This window comes from Taudactylus pleione, unplaced genomic scaffold, assembly GCF_031769625.1.
Source record: "Taudactylus pleione unplaced genomic scaffold, aTauple2 ptg000205l, whole genome shotgun sequence".
In the NCBI taxonomy this organism is placed as follows: Eukaryota; Metazoa; Chordata; class Amphibia; order Anura; family Myobatrachidae; genus Taudactylus; species Taudactylus pleione.
The window spans coordinates 4118778-4144276 of NW_028284607.1; the positions used below are offsets into that span (position 1 = coordinate 4118778).

The following is a 25499-nucleotide window of genomic DNA, read 5'->3' on the forward strand; positions in this document are numbered from 1 at the left end:
ATGACAGTAAGAAAATATTCACAAAATGTAAAAGCAAATTTAGAAAATAAAACAGTATAAAAAGCAAGCTGACAAAATTAAATATGGTTAATATAACTCAAGTGCACTTAAGACATTTAGGGCTCTATTTACTACAATCTGCATAGAAAATGCAGATTGTAGTGTGATATTTCTGACTGAATTCTCATTGCTAAGTCAGGCAATATCACAGGGATTTATTAAAAATCCCTTCAGGGACAGAGCTCGCGATAAAGCTCTGTCCCTACAAATCCCCACTGCACTCTTTTCACTGTATTTTTCAGAAAAAATACAGTGACAAGATGCCGCACATGCCCCGCCGGCCGCCACGACCCTGTCCCCCCCTCGCGACCCTACCCCCCCTTTTTCACTTTAGTAAAAATGATTTTAATAAATAGAGCCCTTACGGAGGATACTCCCATTCCAGGGGCCGCCATCCAAGCCAGGCCTTAGCCTCCTGAAAAAACTCAAAGAAATATGTATGGACTCACAAAGCCACCCATCAACAGAAAATAACATGGAGCAGAACTGGAGATCACGCAGATGTCTCTGTACTTGGGTAAATTGTGGACGAGATTGTCGGTAACCAGTGAGGAAATCCTGGAAGTTCACCACCATATGCTCAGTATATTGCACGATAGAATGTAGAATTTTAGCAATAAACATATAATATATATCAGACGAGGTTGTGTTAACCTCTGAGATTCCAAGGAGGTCAGCCCGCCACTGACAGGAACAGTACAGACCTCAAGGGTGAAAATACAATTCTCAGCCGCAGCAATCCTAACCCACGGTTGTGGCAAATCTCGAAGTATAAAAAACAAATCAGCATGCAGTGCCATTATTCGTTCTGCAACCCTCTGTCCTGAGTCAGTAATGACTTGAAGGAGTTGTTCCATAGTAGCCACAGAAAGTTCAACCATAACAGGAAAGAACCGTAATAGGAGGTAAGTATCAGCAATAGAATAAAAGTCCAGAAAGTAGCACGGAACTGGAGATTGGGGCTACAAAGGAAACAGCAGGAGGGACATACTCAGTACCTTATGTCCCCCATATAGGTCCAGAAAAATCCAACAGAACCAAAGTCAGCAAGAAAACTAAAATCCAGAGGGTAGCACTGAACAGGAGACCAGGCAAAAAAAAAAAGTAGCAAGGAGTACAGTACCTTTTACCCACAACAGGCCCAGAAGAGTCCACTAGGATCAGAGTCACGCTTGAGAAGGAAAGTATCAGGAGCAGGGCTCCGCAGGATAGCACTGAACGGGGACTGGATTGACCAAATCAACATAGCAGGTAAGGAAGTGAGGACAGCTGACCCCAGTAGTTATCAAGGAGCTCAAGGAACTCAGGATCACAGGATCCGCCCCCAAACGCTGTAGTATGTCAATCATGCTGCGGCTTGGTGGATTTGCAAGTGAGATCACAGAACTCGTTCTACACATGCGCAGAACAGGTGTGTGATACCCCAGAAGAAATGGATGGGCTGTTAGGGAATATTTATTCAATCATATAGAGCTTGTTAGTTATATGCAAATTCATTGATGTACACCATAATATATATACTGCATACAAGATATTGTATGTTTAATGCAATGGCAGTTCATATATGTACATGTTGATATGGCAATGTAAGAGGGGCTGTAGCAATGTAATGGCACCTATAGCCCAGTGCCCTCATATTGTCCTGCTGGTCTTCCCCATCAGCGGGTGATGGACTTTTCTAAGACATCCCCAGCACGGACTTCACTATTAACTGCAGGGGGGACTTGTGCTGGACACTGCAGTGAGGGCTAGGAGAGGTTATAAAGAGGCCTGACAGATGACAGTTGGGAGGAGTGTGTGAGAGGCAGTTAAGTGGAAATGAGCTCCTGCATTAAGTGTCCCTAACCTCAGGAACGTTGGTGGTGGTGTCGAAGGAACAGCATCCGATCCGTGTTGGCCGGAGGGCAGAACTGGATCGGAGTGAGCTGCCTGAGGGGACAAGAGAGCAGGACTCACCGCAGGCTGTGTGAGAGGCTCCGCAGCCATGAGGGGAGCGCAGGAACTGGAGCTGACAGGAAGCTGCCGGGTACATAGAGGGAAGCAGCATCCACGGGACCCCGCCCCAAATCCTTCCCCCTCTAAAGTGACTGACAGCAGGTAGCTAGAGAGGAGGGGAGATTGCTGTTCCAGGTGATGAAGCTGTACTACAGGGAGCAGGTCTGTCAGCTAAATACACATCACACCTGCACGCTGCAGTACAGCACACAGACATAATAGACAGTTATACAGCTATTGTATGGTCCTGATCAGCATAGTATCTTCTGTTAGTAGAAGATCTACTGAACTGATATATCTAGCTTCTAGCTAAACAGCTCAAGTTAAACATTTCACCAGTAGTAGCAACATTAATGCCAACTCCTCTCCTTACCCTATCTACTAAGAAGTAGAGATGTGCGCTGACCCTCATGTTTTGGTTTTGGATCTGGATCTCCCCTGGTTTTGGATCTGAGGGCCTGATTCTGACCCGCTCGCGAGCGCTGTACGCTCGCAAGCGGGTCGATGGTGCCCAAGTGCGCATGCTCACGACGGAGGGAGCTCCGTCGTGCGCATGCGCGAAACCCGGCGAGCGACGAGGAATACGTCGCTCGGGGTCTCGCACCAAAGGGGGTGTGCTGTCGATGGTGAGTGACAGCACGCCCCCTTTGGTGGGCGTGCCGGGGTCGTGGCTGCCAGATGGAGGCGTTCCCATGGGAACGCCTACCGTCTGGGTCCGGCCCCATTGACATCACTAGTGATGTCAGTGGGAGTGATTTTGGCTCTGATAGAGCCAAAATCACTCCAGGGCATGCGGCAGCGAGACCCTACCGCAGGGTCTCGTTGCAAGCCCGATGGTCGCGATGGTCTTGACCATCGCGACCATCATCATGGACGCTCGCATAAGCTGTGGGTGGTAACCCACGGCTATGCGAGTGTCCAAGAGGCCGCTCCAATTTTAGGTAGGCCGGGCCTGATTCAGAGCGAGCGCTCTGGTCAGAGCGTCTGGCTCTGAATCAGGCCCTGAATCTGGTTTTGGATTTTTTTCCCTTGGTGTTTTGTTTTCGTGTTTTGGTTTTGGATCTGGATTTTTTTTCTTAAAAAATCCATAAACACAGCTAAAATCACATAAAATGGGCCTGTTTTTGTTCCTACAGTATTATTAACCTCAATAACATTTATTTCCATGTATTTGCTTCATCTAGTTAAGGCCAAAAGGTTGCATCCAGCTAGCTGGCTAACTAAGCTAAGTGACACAGTGGGCGGCACTAACATGTGGCAGTTCAGCTTCTTATTTCCAACACGGATACAGGCCCTGGTTCATAGCCGGACGCTCTGACAGAGCGCTCGCTCTGAATCAGGGCCGTCCTTCTCTTTTTTTAGAGCGGCCTCCTGGTCGCTCGCATAGCTGTGGGTGACCACCCACAGCTATAGCGAGCGGCCAGGAAGATGGTCGCGATGGTCTTGACGCTCTAAAAAAAGAGAAGGATGGCCCTGATTCAGAGCGAGCGCTCTGTCAAAGCGTTCGGCTCTGAACCAGGGCCTGTATCCGTGTTGGAAATAAGAAGCTGAACTGCCACATGTTAGTGACCCCCACTGTGTCACTTAGCTTAGTTAGCCAGCTAGCTGGATGCAACCTTTTGGCCTTAACTAGATGAAGCAAATAAATGGAAATAAATGTTATTGAGGTTAATAATACTGTAGGAACAAAAACAGGCCCATTTTATGTGATTTTAGCTGTGTTTATGAATTTTTTAAGAAAAAAAATCCAGATCCAAAACCAAAACACGAAAACAAAACACCAAGGGAAAAAAATCCAAAACCAGATTCAGGGCCTGATTCAGAGCCAGACGCTCTGACCAGAGCGCTCACTCTGAATCAGGCCCGGCCTACCTAAAATTGGAGCGGCCTCTTGGACACTCGCATAGCTGTGGGTTACCACCCACAGCTTATGCGAGCGTCCATGATGATGGTCGCGATGGTCAAGACCATCGCGACCATCGGGCTTGCGACGAGACCCTTGCGGTAGGGTCTCGTTGCCGCAAGCCCAAGAGTGCTTTTGGCTCTGACAGAGCCAAAAGCACTCCCACTGACATCACTTGTGATGTCAGTGGGACCGGCCCTAGACTGTAGGCGTTCCCATGGGAACGCCTCCGTCTGGGCAGCCACGCCCCCGGCCCCCCCACCAAAGAGGGTGTGCTGTCACTCAACATCGACAGCACACCCCCTTTGTAGTGAGACCCGGAGCGACGGCTTGCCCGTCGCTATCCGGGTTTCGCGCATGCGCACGACGGAGCCGCCTCCGTCGTGCGCATGCGCACTGGGCCAACATCGACCCGCTTGCGAGCACTCAGCGCTCGCGAGCGGGTCTGAATCAGACCCTCAGTGTGTTATACAGTGTGGGTTGGATACACCAATAGTGCACTTACTGTGTCGGCAGAGCGGGGTTGCTGACGGTGTCCTCAGTACATGGAATGGCAGTGCTGCGGTGGTCGTGTATGTGTGAAAAATGTTTCTATATCACTCCGGGGCTTGCGGTTGAAAACCTCAACCGCAGGCTCCGGCTCGCAGTTTCGATGGTCGCGATGGTCACGACCATCGCAGCCATCAAACTGCACGCTCGTATAGGCTGTGGGTGGTGACCCACAGCTATACGAGCGTCCAGGAGGACGCTCCATTTTTATGGAGGGCGGCCCTCATTCAGAGCGTGCGCTCTGCTCAGAGCGTACGGCTCTGAATGAGGGCCATTGTCAGCATGATTTTAATCATTGCTGGGCATTGTTGCTGATTAGACATTGCTGGCAAATGAAATTATTCTGACATTGGGGTCTATTCATGATGTTAATTATCGGAGTCTGAACGGATCCCGATAATTAACATTCTGACTCGCCGCGGTAACCGGGGCAATTCATCATTGCTCCAGAACGGTGACAGCTTACGTGATATCAGTTGTCCTCATGAGCCACTTCACTGCTCCTTTTCGGAGCAGTGAATCTTTTCACTGCTTCTGTTGGAGCAGTGATGGGACAGCACATGCGTGACCTACAGGTCACGCATGTGCACAAGAGCTCCAATATCTGGTGGAAGGAGCCATCATTGCAACCCAGACCTCCTTCCCATAGGGAAGGAGCTGGTTGCAATGCCGGAGCAGGAGCAGGAGCCATCTGAAGATGCCGAATGCCCCCGCAGTCAAGCCCCGAAAATATTATATTTTGTAAGCTTGATGAATTCTGTCCCCATACTAGTGTATGGGCCATTCCGCAAGAGGAAGGTAAGTAGGAAATATCTGTGATATCTCCTGTTTTACCTTCTTGATGAATGGCCCGATAACTTAATTGCCAGTGAAATTTAAGTGGTTAGTTTTTGAACAGAGATTTGCTGTTTGTTTTTGCATGTTCATGTACAAATCGAACAGCAAATCCCACTTCAAAATTAACTTCAAAGCCCCGACTGAATAGAATTGCTTCATGCTTTCATTTTCAGCATGAGCATTTAGTTTTGACACAGATACATGCATACATCAGTGAGATGCATGCATGTATCTTACTCTAAATAGCTTAGAAAGAGTTAAAGTAAAAAATAAATGATGTGGAGTCCCCCCTAAATACACAACCAACCCCATACTTTTCATAGCCATTCCTGGTTGTGTAAGTACAGGGAAAAAATTGCATAGGGTTCCACTGTACTAAGCATAACCAGCACCAGGCTCTGATCTGGTTCTGGAATTACAGGGGAAAAAATGCATAGGGTTCCCCTGTAATTCCCACAACCAGCACCGGACCCTCTCTAGCAGGGGGGGGGGGTGATGTCACAGCCAGGGAAACCCTATCACCAAGTTCCCCAGCCAAAACATTACTCTTGACCGCTAGTCAGCCCAGGCCAGGGATGCCTGGGGAGTTGGGGACCCCCAAATAAAGAGATCCCCCTCTCTAGGGCACCCCTGGCCTAGGCTGATGGCCCGGGGCTATCTCTGCCAGCCCTGGCCGGTGGGTGGTGGGTTGATAGTGTCCCCGAGACGTGTAAGGCCATATACAAGGCCCTCAAGTCTGAGTATTTCAAGGTAAGATATTTTTGCACATTATGCACTATATTAAACTTGGTTTCCGCACCTTGTCAGCCCCTGCTCCAGAGCGTTTGCGATTCATATATTTGGAGTGCTCCCAGATGAACACTGGGCCTGATTCAGACCCGCTCGCAAGCGCATAGCCCTCGCAAGCGGGTCGATGGTGGCCGAGTGCACACGTTCGGCGTTCGCACTGCGCGTGCGCGAGCCCCGGAGCGACCACAAAAAGCACTCGCTCCGTGGCTCACTACAAAAGGGGCGGCTGTCGATGTGGATCGACAGCTCGCCCCATTTTGTAGGCGTGGCGGGGGGTGGCTTCACAAACGGAGGCGTTCCCATGCGAACGTCTGCCGTTTGTGGGGGGCCCCACTGACATCAAAAGTTATGTCAGAGCTTCCGGCTCTATTAGAGCCAGAAGCTCTCTGGGGCTTGCGGCCACGAGACCCTACCACAAGGGTCTCATTGCAAGCCTGATGGTCGCGATGGTCTTGACCATTGCGACCATCATCCTGGCCACTCGCAATAGCTGTGGGTGGTCACCCACAGCTATGCGATCGGCCGGGAGGCCGCTCAAAAAAAAAATTAAAAACACCCTGATTCAGAGCGAGCGCTCTTTCAGAGCGTCCGGCTCTGAATCAGGGCCACTGTCCGGAAGTTGTTGATCTTCTGCTTTACCCAGGCTATGTCTGCATTCTTCTTCAGGCACCTGCTATACATCAGCAGCTTCTGATATACCTGGTTTTTAAGGTCCTGATCTGAGTACTCTTTCAGCTTTATGTTCCACAAGCACTTATTGGCTTGGTATACATGCAAGAATCCTGTCCAGAATTCGCGGTTTCCAGCCATGTCTGAAATAATAAAATTTGAAAACACACAAAATAATTAAAAATAGTTCTTTTGAGTTCACTATTATACTGAGTCCATTAAATAAGGGCATCCAACTATGCAGTCCCCCCTTATATGCAGTGCCCCCTTATGCAGTGCCCCTTGTATGCAGTGCCCCCTTAAATGTAAAGCCCCCTTATGCTGTGTCCTCTTATATGCAGAGCCCCTTTATGCTGTGCACCCTTTTATGCAGAGCCCACCTGCAGTGCCTTTATGTAGAGCCCCCTTATGCTGTGCCTCCTTATATGCAGAGCCCCCTTATATGCAGAGCCCCTTTATGCTGTCCCCTTATATGCAGAGCCCCTAATATGCAGAGCCCCCTTATATCCAGAGCTCCCTTATACTGTGCCCCCTTATATGCAGAGCCCCTTATATGCAGAGCCCCCTTGTGCTGTGCCCCTTATATGCAGAGCCCCCCTTTTATGCAGTGCCCCCTATGCAGAGCCTCCCTGTTATGCAGTGCCCCTTATGCAGAGCCCCCTTATGCTGTGCCCCTTACATGCAGAGCCCTTTATATGCAGTGCCCCCTATGCAGAGACCACCTGTTATGCAGTGCCCCTTATGCAGAGCCCCTTATATGCAGTGTCCCCTTATGCTGTGTCCCCTTATATGCAGAGCCCCCCTTTTGTGCAAGATCCCATATGCAGAGCCCCCCGGTTATGCAGTGTTCCCTATGCAGTCCCCCGTTATGCAATGTCCCCTATGCAGAACCCACCATTATGCAGTGTCCCCTATGCAGAGACCCTATTATGCAGAGCCCCTTATATGCAGTGCCCCCTTATGCTGTGCCCCCCTTTTATGCAGTGTCCCCTATGCAGAGCCCCCCTTTTATGCAGTGTTCCCTATGTAGAGCCCCTCGTTATGCAGTGTCCCCTAGCAGAGCCCCCGTTATGCAGTGTACCCTATGCAGAGCCCCCATTATGCAGCATCCCCTTATGCAGAGCCCCCAGTTATGCAGCGTCCCCTATGCATAGCCCCTTGTTGGGTGGAATTCATTGGTGGCCAACGGTGGCTTTAAATATACTTACCTTGTATTCACTTGTAAACAGGTGTCGAGCTGCAATGTTTGCTTCTTCCAGCGTGGCGTGCTTCTGAAAATGGAGCCCGGTGAGTGTCCAGGGAGTGGCTAACTTGGTCGATATCAACGATCGTTGATAGTTCATATCATTCACTGTGAACAATTTGGTCATTGATATCGACCAAGTTGGTCTGCATGTACGGTCAACCTCAGATATCATTATCGTCCATGCGGCCACATGCATTGTTGGTCGTTAACATAACAAAAGTCAACGATATGAACGATAGAACAATAAACAATATCGTTATCGTTCATATCGTCCTGCAAAGTTGGACCGTGTGTACGCACCATTACAAAAAGGCAGTCTGTCCTCTTACCAAGCAGGAACACCCTCTAAATGACCTTCATTCACTACTTTATCTTATTTAAATTAACTCAAAATTCAGTTTTTATGTATAGTTAAATAACTAGATAATCTCACATGTATCGACGATCTGATCATCTCCTCACATCAGACAGTGCCAATGGCTTTATTCAGAAGGGGCTGTTGGGCAAAAATATGCTAATATGCCTGCAGGAGGTGTCTGAAAGAAAAAGGCGCCTCCTGTCAACATCTCAGATCTGATGTCTGCAGACGAAGACGCTGCATCAGATCAGCAATATCTGCAACATCAGCCAACTGAATAAGCCTAAGCTTACTCAAAATGGCCACGTCCTGCCCGCTTGTGAGGCCAGTAAATCTGCATCAGAAGATGTGGCCGGCACAACCTTGTTTTCTGGAATCACAAGCAGCATGTCCCCGACCCCTGGGGGTACTGTATGCAACCTCACATGCGCAGTGCCGGTCCTGCATAGTCCACCCACTATGCAAACTATTGGGTTTATGTAAAACTCCTAATCATGCTCAATATTTGCACACTCACAAATGTGACCATCTTGACCCACAATCCATGACCTTACCAATGAAACTTTGCATAGCTAAACAGAATTGGCAGTGACATTTGCTTGGTCATTGAGTAACCTTATTGTGTACATTCTCTTCTCAGAGTCTGGTAGTTGATCGCTTTGGCAGAAGACTTGTTTTGCTGACCGGATATGCATCCATTGTTCTAGCTTTGGGGCTTCTGACTCTGACAATCTCACTGCAGGTAACTCTTTGTACCAATCCCACAAACACAGTGAAAGCACCCAAGATTATGGCCCCTATTTACTACAATCCGCATTTAAAATGTGGTTGTAGTCTGATATTTCCAACTAAATTCGCACTAGCGAATTTAGGAAATATCACAGGAATATACTAACATAAGCATGCAGGGACAGAACTTGCAATAAAGCTCTGGCCCTGATTCAGAGCCTGACGGCTTCCTGGCTGCTCGCATAGCTGTGGGTTATAGCGAGCGGCCATGATGATGGTCGCGAAGGTCAAGACCATCGCGACCATCGGGCTTGCGACAAGACCCTTGTGGTAGCCCCAGGGAGATTTCGGCTGTAATCTCTCCACTGACATCACTTGTGATGTCAGTGGGGCCGGGCTCAAACAGTAGGCGTTCTCATGGGAACGCCTCCATTTGGACAGCCACCCCCCCGGCCCGCCCACTCAACATCGACAGCACGCCCCCTTTGGTGCAAGACCCGGAGCGACGGATTGCCCGTCGCTATCCGGGTCTCGTGCATGCGCACGACGGAGCCGGCTCCGTCGTGCGCATGCGCTCTGGGCCACCATCGACCCTGTTGCGAGCGCTCAGCGCTTGCTACCGGGTCAGAATCAGGCTCTCTGTCCCTGCGAATCCCTTGCAATAAAGCTCTGTCCTTGCGAATCCCTTGCGATAAAGCTCTGTCCCTGCGAATCCCTTGCGATAAAGCTCTGTCCCTGTGAATCCCTTGCGACAAAGCTCTGTCCCTGTGAATCCCTTGCGATAAAACTCTGTCCCTGTGAATCCCTTGCGATAAGGCTCTGTCCCTGTGAATCCCTTGCGATAAAGCTCTGTCCCTGTGAATCCCTTGCGATAAAGCTCTGTCCCTGTGAATCCCGTCAGTACACTTCTCCCTGTATTGTTTGGAATAAATACAGGGAGAATGCTTCCGCGCATGTGGCGACGCCAGATACCGAAACCACCTCCCCAACTATTTTCAGCTGCTTCAGCCTTTTACAACTCTTCTACTAGGGTATAAACAGGGATCCCATGCCCAAGTCTGGGCTTTCAGGTCCACTACTCATCTGAGAGACAGCTCCAAGACTGGCCAGTGGTGCAGTAAGAGTTCTTAGCAATGCCAGCCTACATTACAGGGAAGCTGAGCATGACTAACCAACCATTTTAAGAGGGAGATTGAAATAGCAGCTCGGCCATAATGTGCCATTTCAACATTTCCTCTCGTTTCCCCTAGCGAGCCAGAACAGAGCTCAGAGCTGGCACATATAATCAGCCATGTGTGTCTAACTAGACCACAGGCTGATTACTGAAGAAGATAAAAAGTAAAAAAAAGAAAATAATAAGCTAACACTTACCTGCACGCTGCTGCAGCCAGGGATCGTTGTCCAGCTCTTGTGACCCCAGTCAGCTAATGCTGTTAAACTCTCAGGCGGCATCTCAGTTTACAGCACTGATCAGTTGACTGGGGTTACAGAAGGAACCTGACACTGATCCCTGGCTGCAGCAACGTGCAGGGGTCACTGGGGTGGGGGGCGGTCATGGGGGGTAGCTGGTGATGTGTACGCGGTTACACTCTGCAGGTATTTTTCGCAAAAAATACCCTGAGAAGTGCAGAGACTGGATTCTCAGGGACAGAACTTTCTTGCAAGCTCTGTTCCTGCATGCAACATTTGATACATTCCTTGCGATGTATTCATTTACCCATAATCTCACAAGTCACAAGGAGGAGGATCAAAGAGGTGAACATGTTTATATTGGGAGTGTGATATGAGAACTCTAGAAGGGAAACATGTGGCCCTAAGGCCGCATATTGTCCACCACTGTCCTGTGTGTTTTATTACTTTGCTTATTCAGTGGACGAAGTAATGGTTTCCTGACTTTTATGAGGCTAACTGTATGACGTTTTATATTATAATAATGTTTCATAAACCTGTAATAATTAGAGATGTGCAGGTTTTATTCGGTTCTAATCGCCAAATTAGCGTAAATTCAGATTAGTTCGGATTTATCATATTGGATATCCAAAACACGTGAGAGCCAGGTAGCCAATATGATGCCGTTTTTGAGATCCGAACAAATCCGAGTAAATTCGAGAAAAAACAAACTGCTCATCTCTAGTAATAATCTATTTAAGGATAATGAGAATTATTATAAACTTCTAAATTCACCACAAGCATCACATAATTAATAAAGTGATAAGAACATATTTACATAAAGATCCTGATTATATCTACTGTTCCTCAGGACAAATACACATGGATGCCTTATTGCAGTATAATTCTTATCTTCCTCTACTGTGTTTCATTTGGATCAGGACCAGGTAAATTGAACATTTATTACTATTATTATTATTATTATTATTATTATTATTATTATTATGCTGGTTCTCACTATATTTGGCTGGTTCTCACTATATTATGTTGGTTCTCACTATTGATGCCTATATGTATATAGATCAAATATGCAATTAAATAAGTATGTGTATGTGATAATCCTTATACATAATACTTAGAGCCTGATTCTGAGTCACACGCTATGCCGTTATTTACGCAGTTGGCCGATGTTTAAAGTACTGTGCTTGCGTTTGAGTTGCACAGCGCATGCATCCCGATTGTTACGGCACCAAGACGCAGAATGAATGTGGACGCAGTGTGATTTTTAGTGGAAGTTACTGGGAGCTAACGGGGGTGGCTAGGCAAACACGGGCGCTTCGCAGGCATGCTACTGACAGTGGCTGTGTTTAAAGACTCACAGCCGCTCACATGGGAGGCCTTACTCAGACGTCATACCTGGTGCATCCGATGGTACACCGATGGTGCATCTAAAGACGCGCTGAGACGGATTCGCTCCGCTGCAAGACGCTGCAAGTGGGGGGTCTCAGAAGTCACAAAATTGGCCGCGGCATTAGCATAAATACACAGACATCATTCATAATGATGCAATTCACTGCTAACCCTATTATCTAGCCTGGGACCGCCCACTTCCCCGGATCGTATCTGGGAGGCTGGTCTCTCTCTTGGGAATGTGGGGAACACTAAAGAATGTATGTGTCTTCCAGACACTCCGGGAGAGTAAGTATGAGTCATTGTATGTTTTTATTAGGGGTGTGCACCGGCCACTTTTCGTGTTTTGTGTTTTGGTTTTGGATCTGGATCTTTCTTCGTGTTTTGGATCTGGATTGGTTTTGCCAAAACCACCCTTGCGTGTTTTGGGTTCTGGGTTTTGTGTTTTGGATCTGTATTTTTTTGAAAAAAAGCATAAAAACAGCTAAAATCACAGAATTTGTAGGTTTTTCTGCTCCTATGCTATTATTAACCTCAATAACCTTAATTTCCACTAATTTCCAGTCTATTCTGAATACCTCACACCTCACAATAGTGTTTTTATGTCCAAAAGGTTGCACCGAGGTAGCTGGATGACTATGCTAAGCGACACAAGTGGGCGGCACAAACACGTGACCCATCTAGGCGTGAAACTGCAGTGGCAGACAGGATGGCATTGAAAAACTAGGCCCCAAACTGTACATAATGCAAAGAAAAAAAAGAGGTGCTAGATGGAATTGTCCTTGGGCCCTCCCACCCACCCTTATGTTGTATAAACAGGACATGCACACTTTAACAAACCAATCATTTCAGCGCCAGGGTCTGCCACACAACTGTGGCTGAAATGATTGGTTCGTTTGGGCCCCCACAAAACAAGCTGGCAATTTATCTGTCCCTGCACAAACTGGCTCTACGGAGGCAAGATGTCATCCTCATCCTCCTCATCCACCGATTCCTCACCCTCTTCAGTGTGTACATCCTCATCCTCACAGAGTATTAATTCGTCCCTGCTGGAACCACAGGTCCCTCTGTACGTTCTGGAGGCTGGTCTCCCTGGAAGAGTTGATAATTCATTTTATGAACATCATCTTCTCCACATTTTGTGGAAGCAACCTCCTACGCCTTTCGCTGACAAGGTTCCCGGCTGCACTAAACACTCTTTCGGAGTACACACTGGAGGGGGGGCAACTCAGGTAAAATAGAGCCAGTTTGTACAGGGACCTCCAAATTGCTTCTTTTTCCTGCCAGTACAGGTACGGACTGTCTGACATGCCTACTTGGATGCTGTCACCGATGTAATCCTTTAACAGACAGACGCACGCTTGTCGCTGCTGCTTTGAGGATTCAAGTGCGGCTACAGCCCACACAATTCACAAAGACAGAAAAAAAAAAGAATATTTTTATTGTTTGTGGAGCACACTTTGAGGGTTACACCACCCTTTAACAGACAGACGCACGCTTGTCGCTGCTGCTTTGAGGATGCAAGTGCGGCTACAGCCCACACAATTCACAAAGACAGAAAAAAGAAGAAGAATATTTTAATTGTTTGTGTAGAACACTTTGAGGTGTCACCACCCTTTAACAGACAGACGCACGCTTGTCGCTGCTGCTTTAAGGATGCAGGTGCGGCTACAGCCCACACATTTCACAAAGACCAAAAAAAAAAGAACAATATTTTAATTGTTTGTGTAGAACACTTTGAGGTGTCACCACCCTTTAACAGACAGACGCACGCTTGTCGCTGCTGCTTTAAGGATGCAGGTGCGGCTACAGCCCACACAATTCACATAGACAGAAAAAAAAAGAACAATATTTTAATTGTTTGTGTAGCACACTTTGAGGGTGTCACCACCCTTTAACAGACAGACGCACGCTTGTCGCTGCTGCTTTGAGGATGCAAGTGTGGCTACATCGCACACAAGTCACAAACACATTAAAAAAATAGTTTTTTATTTTTTGGAACACTTTGAGAGTTACACCACCCTTTAACAGACAGACGCACGCTTGTCGCTGCTGCTTTAAGGATGCAGGTGCGGCTACAGCCCACACATTTCACAAAGACCGAAAAAAAAAGAACAATATTTTAATTGTTTGTGTAGAACACTTTGAGGGTGTCACCACCCTTTAACAGACAGACGCACGCTTGTCGCTGCTGCTTTAAGGATGCAGGTGCGGCTACAGCCCACACAATTCACATAGAAAAAAGAAGAATATTTTTATTGTTTGTGTAGCACACTTTGAGGGTGTCACCACCCTTTAACAGACAGACGCACGCTTGTCGCTGCTGCTTTAAGGATGCAGGTGCGGCTACAGCCCACACAAGTCACAAAGACAGAAAAAAAAAGAACAATATTTTAATTGTTTGTGTAGCACACTTTGAGGGTGTCACCACCCTTTAACAGACAGACGCACGCTTGTCGCTGCTGCTTTAAGGATGCAGGTGCGGCTACAGCCCACACAATTCACAAAGACAGAAAAAAAAAGAACAATATTTTAATTGTTTGTGTAGCACACTTTGAGGGTGTCACCACCCTTTAACAGACAGACGCACGCTTGTCGCTGCTGCTTTGAGGATGCAGGTGGAATCTAGACGGGATTTGGAACCGAGGACACACTACCTCCATCAATTGTCTAAATCCCACTGCACTAATGTCGGATACCGGACGCACGTCTAACACCAACATAGCAGTCAAGGCCTCAGTTATACGTTTTGCTTCAGGATGACTGCTGTCGTACTTCATCCTCATCGCTAGGGACTGTTGGAGGGTCAATTGTTTAGTAAAAGTAGTGATGTTCCTACTTCCTCTCTGGGATGATGAACAACTCCCAGCAGCAGCAACAGCACTAGGAGGAAGTGGTTCTTGATCTTTCCCTATTTTATTTTTATCGGAGAAAGTTTGGTCCTCCATTTATGTTATATTGATATATATACGTGCGGCTAAAGCGCACACAAACACAGAAAATATTATTTTATTTTTGCTGGAGAGTAGTGCACTTTGTGGGTTACACCACCCTTTAAGAAATGAGCCAGCCGGCTCTTTACTTATGGGACACAGGCGCACGCTTGGCGCTGCTCCTTTGTTGATGCACGTGCAGCCACAGTGCACACAATTCACAAACACAGAAAATAATTTTTTTTTTGGTTTGGACTGGAGTGTACTTTCGGGGGTTACAGCACCCTTAACGGTCAAGCCAGCCGGCCCTTTACTTATGACACAGGCGCACGCTTGGCACTACTTTGTTGATGCACGTGCGGCTACTGCGCACACAATTCACAAACACAGAAAATAATTTTTTTTTTGGTTTGGACTGGAGTGTACTTTCGGGGGTTACAGCACCCTTAACGGTCAAGCCAGCCGGCCCTTTACTTATGACACAGGCGCACGCTTGGCACTACTTTGTTGATGCACGTGCGGCTACTGCGCACACAATTCACAAACACAGAAAATAATTTTTTTTTTGGTTTGGACTGGAGTGTACTTTCGGGGGTTACAGCACCCTTAACGGTCAAGCCAGCCGGCCCTTTACTTATGACACAGGCACACGCTTGGCACTACTTTGTTGATGCACGTGCGGCTACTGCGCACACAATTCACAAACACAGAAAATAATTTTTTTTTTGGTTTGGACTGGAGTGTACTTTCGGGGGTTACAGCACCCTTAACGGTCAAGCCAGCCGGCCCTTTACTTATGACACAGGCGCACGCTTGGCACTACTTTGTTGATGCACGTGCGGCTACTGCGCACACAATTCACAAACACAGAAAATAATTTTTTTTTTGGTTTGGACTGGAGTGTACTTTCGGGGGTTACAGCACCCTTAACGGTCAAGCCAGCCGGCCCTTTACTTATGACACAGGCGCACGCTTGGCACTACTTTGTTGATGCACGTGCGGCTACTGCGCACACAATTCACAAACACAGAAAATAATTTTTTTTTTGGTTTGGACTGGAGTGTAGTTTCGGGGGTTACAGCACCCTTAACGGTCAAGCCAGTCGGCCCTTTACTTATGACACAGGCGCACGCTTGGCACTACTTTGTTGATGCACGTGCGGCTACTGCGCACACAATTCACAAACACAGAAAATAATTTTTTTTTTGGTTTGGACTGGAGTGTACTTTCGGGGGTTACAGCACCCTTAACGGTCAAGCCAGCCGGCCCTTTACTTATGACACAGGCGCACGCTTGGCACTACTTTGTTGATGCACGTGCGGCTACTGCGCACACAATTCACAAACACAGAAAATAATTTTTTTTTTGGTTTGGACTGGAGTGTACTTTCGGGGGTTACAGCACCCTTAACGGTCAAGCCAGCCGGCCCTTTACTTATGACACAGGCGCACGCTTGGCACTACTTTGTTGATGCACGTGCGGCTACTGCGCACACAATTCACAAACACAGAAAATAATTTTTTTTTTGGTTTGGACTGGAGTGTACTTTCGGGGGTTACAGCACCCTTAACGGTCAAGCCAGCCGGCCCTTTACTTATGACACAGGCGCACGCTTGGCACTACTTTGTTGATGCACGTGCGGCTACTGCGCACACAATTCACAAACACAGAAAATAATTTTTTTTTTGGTTTGGACTGGAGTGTACTTTCGGGGGTTACAGCACCCTTAACGGTCAAGCCAGCCGGCCCTTTACTTATGACACAGGCGCACGCTTGGCACTACTTTGTTGATGCACGTGCGGCTACTGCGCACACAATTCACAAACACAGAAAATAATTTTTTTTTTGGTTTGGACTGGAGTGTACTTTCGGGGGTTACAGCACCCTTAACGGTCAAGCCAGCCGGCCCTTTACTTATGACACAGGCGCACGCTTGGCACTACTTTGTTGATGCACGTGCGGCTACTGCGCACACAATTCACAAACACAGAAAATAATTTTTTTTTTGGTTTGGACTGGAGTGTACTTTTGGGGGTTACAGCACCCTTAACGGTCAAGCCAGCCGGCCCTTTACTTATGACACAGGCGCACGCTTGGCACTACTTTGTTGATGCACGTGCGGCTACTGCGCACACAATTCACAAACACAGAAAATATATTATTTTTTTAGCACTTGGGGGGAGCACCCCTGATGGACAGAGCACCCCCTGGACAACACTGCAGCACTCCTTTAGGACTGGGACACTGCACAGGACTTTGGAGTGGACACAGCCCCTATGGAGAACTGACTGCACAACACAGTCCAGCCAGCCCCTATGGACTTTGAAGTAGTGGACACAGCCCCTATTAACAACAGCAGCACAGCACAACACAGCCAGCCCCTATGGACTTTGAAGTAGTGGACAACAGCAGCACTACACTACACTACACTACACAGCCCTAACTCCCACCCTCCCTCTTCACTGTCCACAGCCGAGTGAGAAAATGGCGCCGACGTGGGTACCTTATATAGGATCCAAAACCCGCGAGACTCGGAAGGCGGGATGATGACGTTTTGCCTCGATTTCAGATCCGAGTCAGGCGGGAAAAGTCGAGCCTGATTCGGATCGGACTCGGATCGGGGGGGCTCGGGGGGGTTCGGATTTCAGAAATCCGAACCCGCTCACCCCTAGTTTTTATGTATAGATTTTTATGTATGGATAGATTTAATACTGTGATTTTTTTATTTAGATGTGTGACGCTGATGTATTATGGATTATCATGTAGGATTTAAGTATTGTTTTTGCTGCAGTGTGCTGGGGGGCAAATCTCTTTTTTCTGTGTTCAGTGTAAACCCTGCCCTTTACAAGCACCTGTGTTATGCAATTAAGCTGATTTAAGCAGCTACCATATTTTTGCTTGCAGTTTGGAGAGGCATGAAGGGAGTTAGCATTAGGAGGATTTGCTGATCCTTACAGTGCCATGTGGAGTTTTGGGGTACCTCCACGGTAAGTTAGCTCTCAGCTTATATATGTACTGTTATCATGCAGTACACCAATTGTAATTATATGACCCAGAGTGGGTCATACCATTATGTAGCAATAATTATTTTGGGGTGAGCGTTTGGGGGTGGGGCCCCCGGGGGGGTTCTGACTGGACCTTTCTCATGGCATCACCACTTAATTCACATAGAATACTTTTATTCTCTCTCTGTTTGTATATTATTTGTCATTTTAATTCTTTATCATTTCATTAACACATTGATTTATCCTTACACATCTTTTCTTTACACTTCACTATCACCTTTTTCCCTTTGTCATGTGATGCCCTGGGGATGGCCCTTGGCTGGAATTTTTTTGGGGTGCCTTGCTTCTCGGACGTGAACCCCTTAATGTTAGGGACGCCAGTAGAGAGGAGCCTTGACGATTGGCCTGGCGCTTATTCATATATCTGCAAATGTATGTAACTAATACCTCTGAATCTGTATTATCATGTAGGATTTAAGTATTGTTTTTGCTGCAGTGTGCTGGGGGGCAAATCTCTTTTTTTCTGTGCAATAGTAAATTAGAATTATCTGGTCAAAAACCCGATAATAAATAAACTCCTATGTCATGCAGCATGATATTACAAATCGCACACAGAGACATACCATGAAAACATTGGGCCTGATTCAGAGGTGCATTCGTCTTTATGCCACTGCCGTCACCGATTCTAAGTCTACTGAGATACCAACTTGCTTCTGTGCTACTCCGTCTTGGTGCATTTTTAGACACATCATCAGTGCACATAGGTCGCAACATCGAAGCTTGCACCAGCACTATGGCTTGTGCAATTTCTCCATCTGAACATGGTGGCCAGTGTCAGCACTATTGCATGTGTAGATGCTGTCGGCTACAAGCTCGCGACATGTCCTTCACCCCCGTTGCCTCCCAGATATGCCCATTGAATTCCAAAGCTCTTGTGTTCAAATTTGTTCTGTAACTCCGAGCGCTAACCATCATGGCGCATGCGAAGTGCGACTCGGACCCATGCACAGACATAGAACATAGGCCACTTGCGTCTGACATCGCCACTGGGTGCATCTCTGAATCAGACCCATTGTTTCTTAATTAATAATATTTTGCATTGATAATTTATTCTGTAACATTGTCCTCCACTGTAGACAGTGTAAAGTATTGTTTTAAGTGCATAAGTGGGAGCATTGATCTCCAAGTACTTCCTGCATGCCTTTTGTTTTTCAGGTGCTATCACCATGGCTATCAATGTGGAAATATTTTCTCAGGAGTCTCGAGCGGCGGCAATGGTGATTGTGGGGGTAATAAACTGGTTAGGTCTGGCTATCATCGGCATGGTCTTCCCTTTCTTAGTGGTAAGAGAACACCATGAGTACATGTTTTTTTTGTATTACGTTTTTGGATTATGCATACCTCCCAGCTGTCCCGATTTTGCCAGACACTGCCAGACATAGTTTTGACCAAGAGTGGGAATTTCTGCGCTGACAGGGGCAGAATTTGGGTGGTTATGGGTTGGTCCGCGGCACAGATTATTTTGACCTGATATTGCTTGTCTAAATTTTAGGAGGTTTGCTTTATGTAGTAGTGGAAAATGGTGCTGATCTGATGTGTACTGTATTGGCAAATAGGAGGTGTGTGTGTGTGTGTGTGTGTGGTTGTGTAGGGTAGGATTCAGACATGCATACAAACCCGATATTTTCGCAGTTGTGCGATTATCGGTGGTCTTTGCTTGTGTATGAGTCACACTGCGGTGCACCAAAGTACTTTATGCACCAAATTACTTTATTGTCATCAGTTGCAGCAAGTATTTGCCTGCGGTGTGATTGACAGAATGGGAGCATTTAAGGGAGGCAACAGGGGAGTGGTGGTTATAATGCAGGCATGTTGCAACTGTTTCGGGGCGTGCCACAGCTTGCGACTGCGAACCATACACAGTCAAATGGCTCCAGTGTCTTAAATCCATCAGCTACGAATGTGCATCCAATGGTTTCATCTAAATGCCTTGTTGCACCTGAATCGATATATACCAGGAATTCTTTCAGTGGCTAACTGTAACACTCAGGACTGACTCATCTTTGCTGTTGCATTTCTTGATTTGTATAGGATTTATATTATTTTGCTTGTATTCAGTTGCTTTGTGACCTATTGAAACACTTGAATTTAAATTCTGAATTCTTCACTTTTTTGTATGTAATTTAGTTGTCTTAGCACTTTAATCACAGGGCACATGTTTCTCAAACTGTAAAAACTTTGGCCCTCATTCAGAGCCGTACGCTCTGAGCAGAGCGCACGCTCTGAATGAGGGCCGCCCTCCATAAAAATGGAGCATCCTCCTGGACGCTCGTATAGCTGTGGGTCACCACCCAGAGCCTATACGAGCGTGCAGTTTGATGGCCGCGATGGTCTTGACCATCGCGACCATCGAAACTGCGAGCCGGAGCCTGCAGTTGAGGTTTTCAACCGCAAGCTCCGGAGTGATTTTGGCTCTATCAGAGCCAAAATCACTCCCACTGACATCACTAGTGATGTCAGTGGGCCGGCTTCTGACAGGAGGCGTTCCCGTGGGAACGCCCCCGTCAGGGAGGCACGCCCCCGGCACGCCCACCAAAGGGGGTGTGCTGTCAATCAACATCGACAGCACGCCCCCTTTGATCAGACACAACGAGCGAAGGACTTTCCTTCGCTCGTCGCGTCTGGCGCATGCGCACGACGGAGGTCCCTCCGTCGTGCGCATGCTCAGTGCAGAACATCGACCCACTTGCGAGCGGACAGCCGCTCGCGAGTGGGTCTGAATCAGGGCCTTTGTTCTGACTGTGTCTGTGTTAACTTTCGATTGTTTGCCTCTAATGCCACAACCAAGGAGTCATACTAAGGTGCCAAGTTCCGCACCATTGCGTTAGAAATCTTTTCATCATCCACTTCAAAAGACATTAGTTGCTAAGAAACTGACATAATATTGTCTATGTTTTCATACTACCCATTCAGTCAATTTGGTGCTATACAATATATGTCTTAAATGTATCCTCCATCTTGATATGCTGCCTGCAGTGCTGTCCACATATCTATTACTGACTATTTCCTCTGTATTATAGAGTAAATGTGTTGCTCTACACTTAAGCTTATGGTTCCCAAGGCTCTCTCTATATCATCTGGGCTTGTCTCTGCATCTGGATCTACAGTGACCTTCCACAACCTTTCACACTTTAATTGCATTTCCATAGCAACCTTCCAGGTTGCATAATTTCAGCAGCTTTTAGCTTGATAACCCCCATTATGGGTGTAGCTCCTGTATTTATACTTCTTCCATACATGACTGTTCAACTTCTGTACTTTAATCAGCTTCACTGCTGCTATACTGCACTTGAAATAATCTGTGCTGTGTTCACTGTGTGTTCTTATGTAGTCAGCACTACACATATATTTAAGATGGCATCTGCTGCTCTTGGCATCTCTAATAGCTTGTATGGCTGGGTATCTGCGGGTGCCTGGGCTCATAACCTGTTGGAAATGATCTGTGTTCAGGTGTTGATACTGAAGAGTTATATAGGCACACACAAAGTAGATGACTCAAACTTTGAACAGCCCAGTTACTTAACCAGTGGTGTCGGTTTATTGATAGATAACAGGTACAGCCATACTCACTGTTACAGTAGTAATGGAACAAAGCTTGCATGGAGCGGGGCCAATAAAGCCCATCAGCCGGTGAGTGTATGCTGCTTGCAGGTAGTGGTGCAGGGATGCTGGAACATCTTTATATCGGGTAATGATCAGGTCTCTCACATATCATTCTACACAGTACTATGATGGTTGCAGTCATATGTGCAGCAGCACATCAACTTGGAGGTTGGACATTCTCTGCAGACTCTGGGTCCTAGTGTCCAGCAATTATGCACAGTGAGGAGACAGTGTAGGAGCACACTGCTTTCTAATAATAAGCTCTTTTGGATTGCCGTAACATCTCTATGCTGATAGACAATTTTACTGATCCGCTCCGGATCTCTCATCATCTGTATTTGGTGCAAGTGAAGTGAAATCATGAGATAAGGTGAGGCTGAAGGAATGGAGTTTATGGTCAGAGAGCAGGAAAGCATAATTGAAAAAGCTAGTAATAAAGCAGAAGCGGGAGAAAAGAAGGTCGAGGCATGGGTCGTAACTATAATGGGTTCAGTTGGTGCCATTGCCATGGGGCCTGGAGACTTATCAGGACTGCCCCCTCTACACTGAGCTCACACTAGCATCAGTACAGAATGATGTAGTAAGAACAAGTGACACTGTACAGAATACAGAACCACGATACTAGTGTATTCAATACAGTGTATACTACATTTTTGCAAGAACTAATTTCCTTCTATCAGCTAGCTGCCCCACATTGGATTAGTAGGTTCGGCATGCAGAGCACAATGGGAAGAAGAAAGTGTCTGAAGGCTAAGAGTGCCCTTTGTGCCATAATATGAACTAGAGGCACTACAATGTGTCATAATGTAAACGAGGGACACTGTAATGGTGCCTAATTTGAACTGGGGGCACTGTGTGGAATAATGTTAACTGGGGGCACTGTGTGGCATAATGTGAACTGGCGGCACTGTGTGGCATAATGTGAACTGGCGGCACTGTGTGGCATAATGTGACTGAACTAAGGACACTACAATGTGGCATAAAATGAACTGGGGAACTGTGGCGTACTGTGAACTAGAGCACTACTTTGAAATGAACTAGAGCATAGTTTGGGGAATACAATTAACTAGGGCATTAGTATGGGGTATGCAATTAATAACAGCTGCAAAGAGAGGCGTTTCTAGAAGCATTTGGTAGGGGGGGGAAGTCCACTGGAATAAACTAAAGGAGGAAGTAAGAGAAAAAGTTTAGTAGCATCAGAGATAGTGGGGTTGGCAATGGGAATGTTGATGTCATCTAGTATGAGAATTGGCAACATACGGAGATGATAAACTGGGCATGGAGGGGGTATAAGTGACAGAAACATGGTGGATATGAAAAAATGTACAGATTTACTACCTTATGCTAATGTGAGAATCCATAGAGCTAATGCAAGGGTTTGTGTATCTGCAAGGAGGAAGCTGTGCCGCCGATTGATGTTATGGGAGCAGGGCCAGTGCAAGGTGTCTGGGCGCCCTAGGCAACATTTCACCCACTGCCCCTGCTCCCTACAATTCATACTATGCCACATATTAGTGACGCTAATTTATAATATACCACACAGTAGAGCCCCAAAATCATACTGTGCCTCATAACCCTGCCCCCAATTCATAACGTTATGTTCCACAATTCATTATATGTCACACATCTATAGCCTCAATTCATAATTATGCTATGCATCAATGCCTCCAATACATAATATGCCACACATTTGTGCCCCCAATACATATGCCACACATTTTTGCCTTAATACATAATATGCCACACATGTGTACCCCCATTACATATGCCACACAGCTGTGCAAGAAAGTGATTGTATGCCACATAGCCATGAATTATGTCAAACAATGCCCCTAGTACATATGCCACACATTTGCCCCAAATTCTTTATATGCAATATAGCTGTGCCCCCAACAGATTGTGCCACCCATCCATGCCCCAATATATTTATGCCACACATCTGTGCTCCATTATATGTCAGTACCCATTATCCTCCACATACACATACCCTGCCATCATTCATTAAACCCACACACACATACACTACCTCTGTCAGCACTCAATAAAACCACCCACACACACTAAACCAACCTCTGGGACTGAGACATCCTTTTTTTTATGCACTCAGCGGTGCCCTCCAGTGGCCCGCGCCCTTAGGCAACCACCTAAAGCTGCCTAATGTTAGCACCGGCCCTGTATGGCAGCCGCCACAACTGTCATCATCGGTATCAGTGCGTGCAACAGGTCCATGCTAGGTGCAAAAGATCCATCGGAAATAGGTTTCCCTTCCCATATGCACAGAGCTTTACATACACAACCATGACACTCCCGCAAGACAGGGCAATTCTTTTCACATTATTACCACCCAGAAACACCAAATTTCACAGAAATACAGATACAATCAAGATCTGTGCAACTAAGATTAGGACGGACATACACAAAGTGCATAAATCGCATCTACACATGTCTGTATTCAAGAACTAATTTGCATCTGTGCACAGATACCTGTCCAACTCAGAATCTGGAACCATGTGTGACATTTAGTCAGTGGGGAAGAGAGAGAGGAGGGCATATCCAAATGGGAAGGTAGTGGATGAATGGATCAGGATGATCCCAAACCATACCTCCCAACTGTCCCGCATCCAGTGGGTCAGTCCCGTCTTTCTCAGTGTCCCGCGGTGGGGGGGGGAGCACAAACCGCTGCTCTGCATAGCAGAGCAGGGGATGTGCAGGAGGTGAACAGATGTCGTGCGCATCTGCGCGGTATCTGTTCACTCATGTAGGGAGAGCCTGGGGGCTGCCCAGCAACTCGGAGAGTGCTGGGCACGCCCCCATAGTGACGAAAACGGGGTAGCCCCGAGGTTCCGCCCTGTTTCCCATAGGCTCCACCCCTTTCCCCAAAGCCATACCCCCTTTTTGTGTGGGTGCACCTCTGGCGCACGAACTGTCCCTCCCCTGGAAGGCTGAATGTTGGGAGGTATGCCCAAGCTGCAGTATGGTGGCTGCTACCAGTGAGCTGTAACTTAATCAACTGCGCAATTCCTATGCCAGTAGGGTTTCTGGGCAATTGAAGACCCCTCCCAACTGCACATATGCTACCCTGCGCCTACTAATGCAATTAATGATGGGTGAGGGTGCTGTATGAATACGCATTATCTTGTTGTCTGAGGATGTTGTGCAGAGTGCGAGTAGTAGAATAGGTTCTACTGCGATCAACACACCAACTTTGTTTTTCTTTGTCTCTTCAGGCTACTATGAAGCAGTATTGTTTCCTCATCTTCCTCATCATCACAGCAATCTGTGGGATATTTGTATACTTTTACCTCCCTGAAACAAAAGGAAAATCATGGCTGGAGATCAGAGAAGACTTTAACAAGCACAACACCAGAAATCAACATAGCTCTGAATGTCACCCAGGAGTCTATATGATATCCACCAAATTTTGACCTCAAATACTCACCTGGGTCACAAGTCAATTTTGGTGTTCTCGGTCAGGACATTTAGAGGACATATAGGTATATTTATCACTGCAATAAAATATATACATATTTTGGGGGAGGGGGGATATGTAAAAATCACATTGCAGCAGTTACTGGCTGTATTGCTTGGCTGTCAGGCTCCCTTCTGAGCACGAGCAGTTATTGCCGGGGTCACGCAGACACACTGCACCTGTAGCCAAGTATCTGGCCTCCAGGGGCCGATTCTTCAAAAATTAAAATATAAATAATACTTTTTTTTTTTTAAAGTAAAAAATAGATATAAAAAAATATTTAAATACAATTTTTAGTACAAAAAATGCTTTATTTGAATAACAAAGCATTTTTTCTATGCACAGCAACTGCTATCACTATCCTGAGATGGTACAGTCACTGTCCTTGGCGTATTTATGGTAAGTAGCTTTCCCAGGCATTGCAAGGGCAGAGAGCCCCTACGATATCTTCTGCAGGCCATACCCAGTGATTACCACCCACAGCTTATGCGAGCA

At 46.8% G+C, this 25499-nt stretch overlaps 1 protein-coding gene across 1 annotated transcript in view; it reads left to right on the top strand.

Moving 5' to 3' along the window:
• Positions 1–25156, top strand: part of LOC148517976 (solute carrier family 2, facilitated glucose transporter member 5-like) — a 56883-nt gene extending 31727 nt beyond the window's left edge. The window contains exons 8-11 of the mRNA XM_088477956.1: positions 9047–9148; positions 11396–11471; positions 19088–19215; positions 24763–25156. Coding sequence (XP_088334082.1) covers positions 9047–9148; positions 11396–11471; positions 19088–19215; positions 24763–24960 — 504 coding nt within the window. The 3' untranslated portion in view covers positions 24961–25156. The remainder of the gene's footprint in view (positions 1–9046; positions 9149–11395; positions 11472–19087; positions 19216–24762) is intronic.
• Positions 25157–25499: the final 343 nt, after the last annotated feature.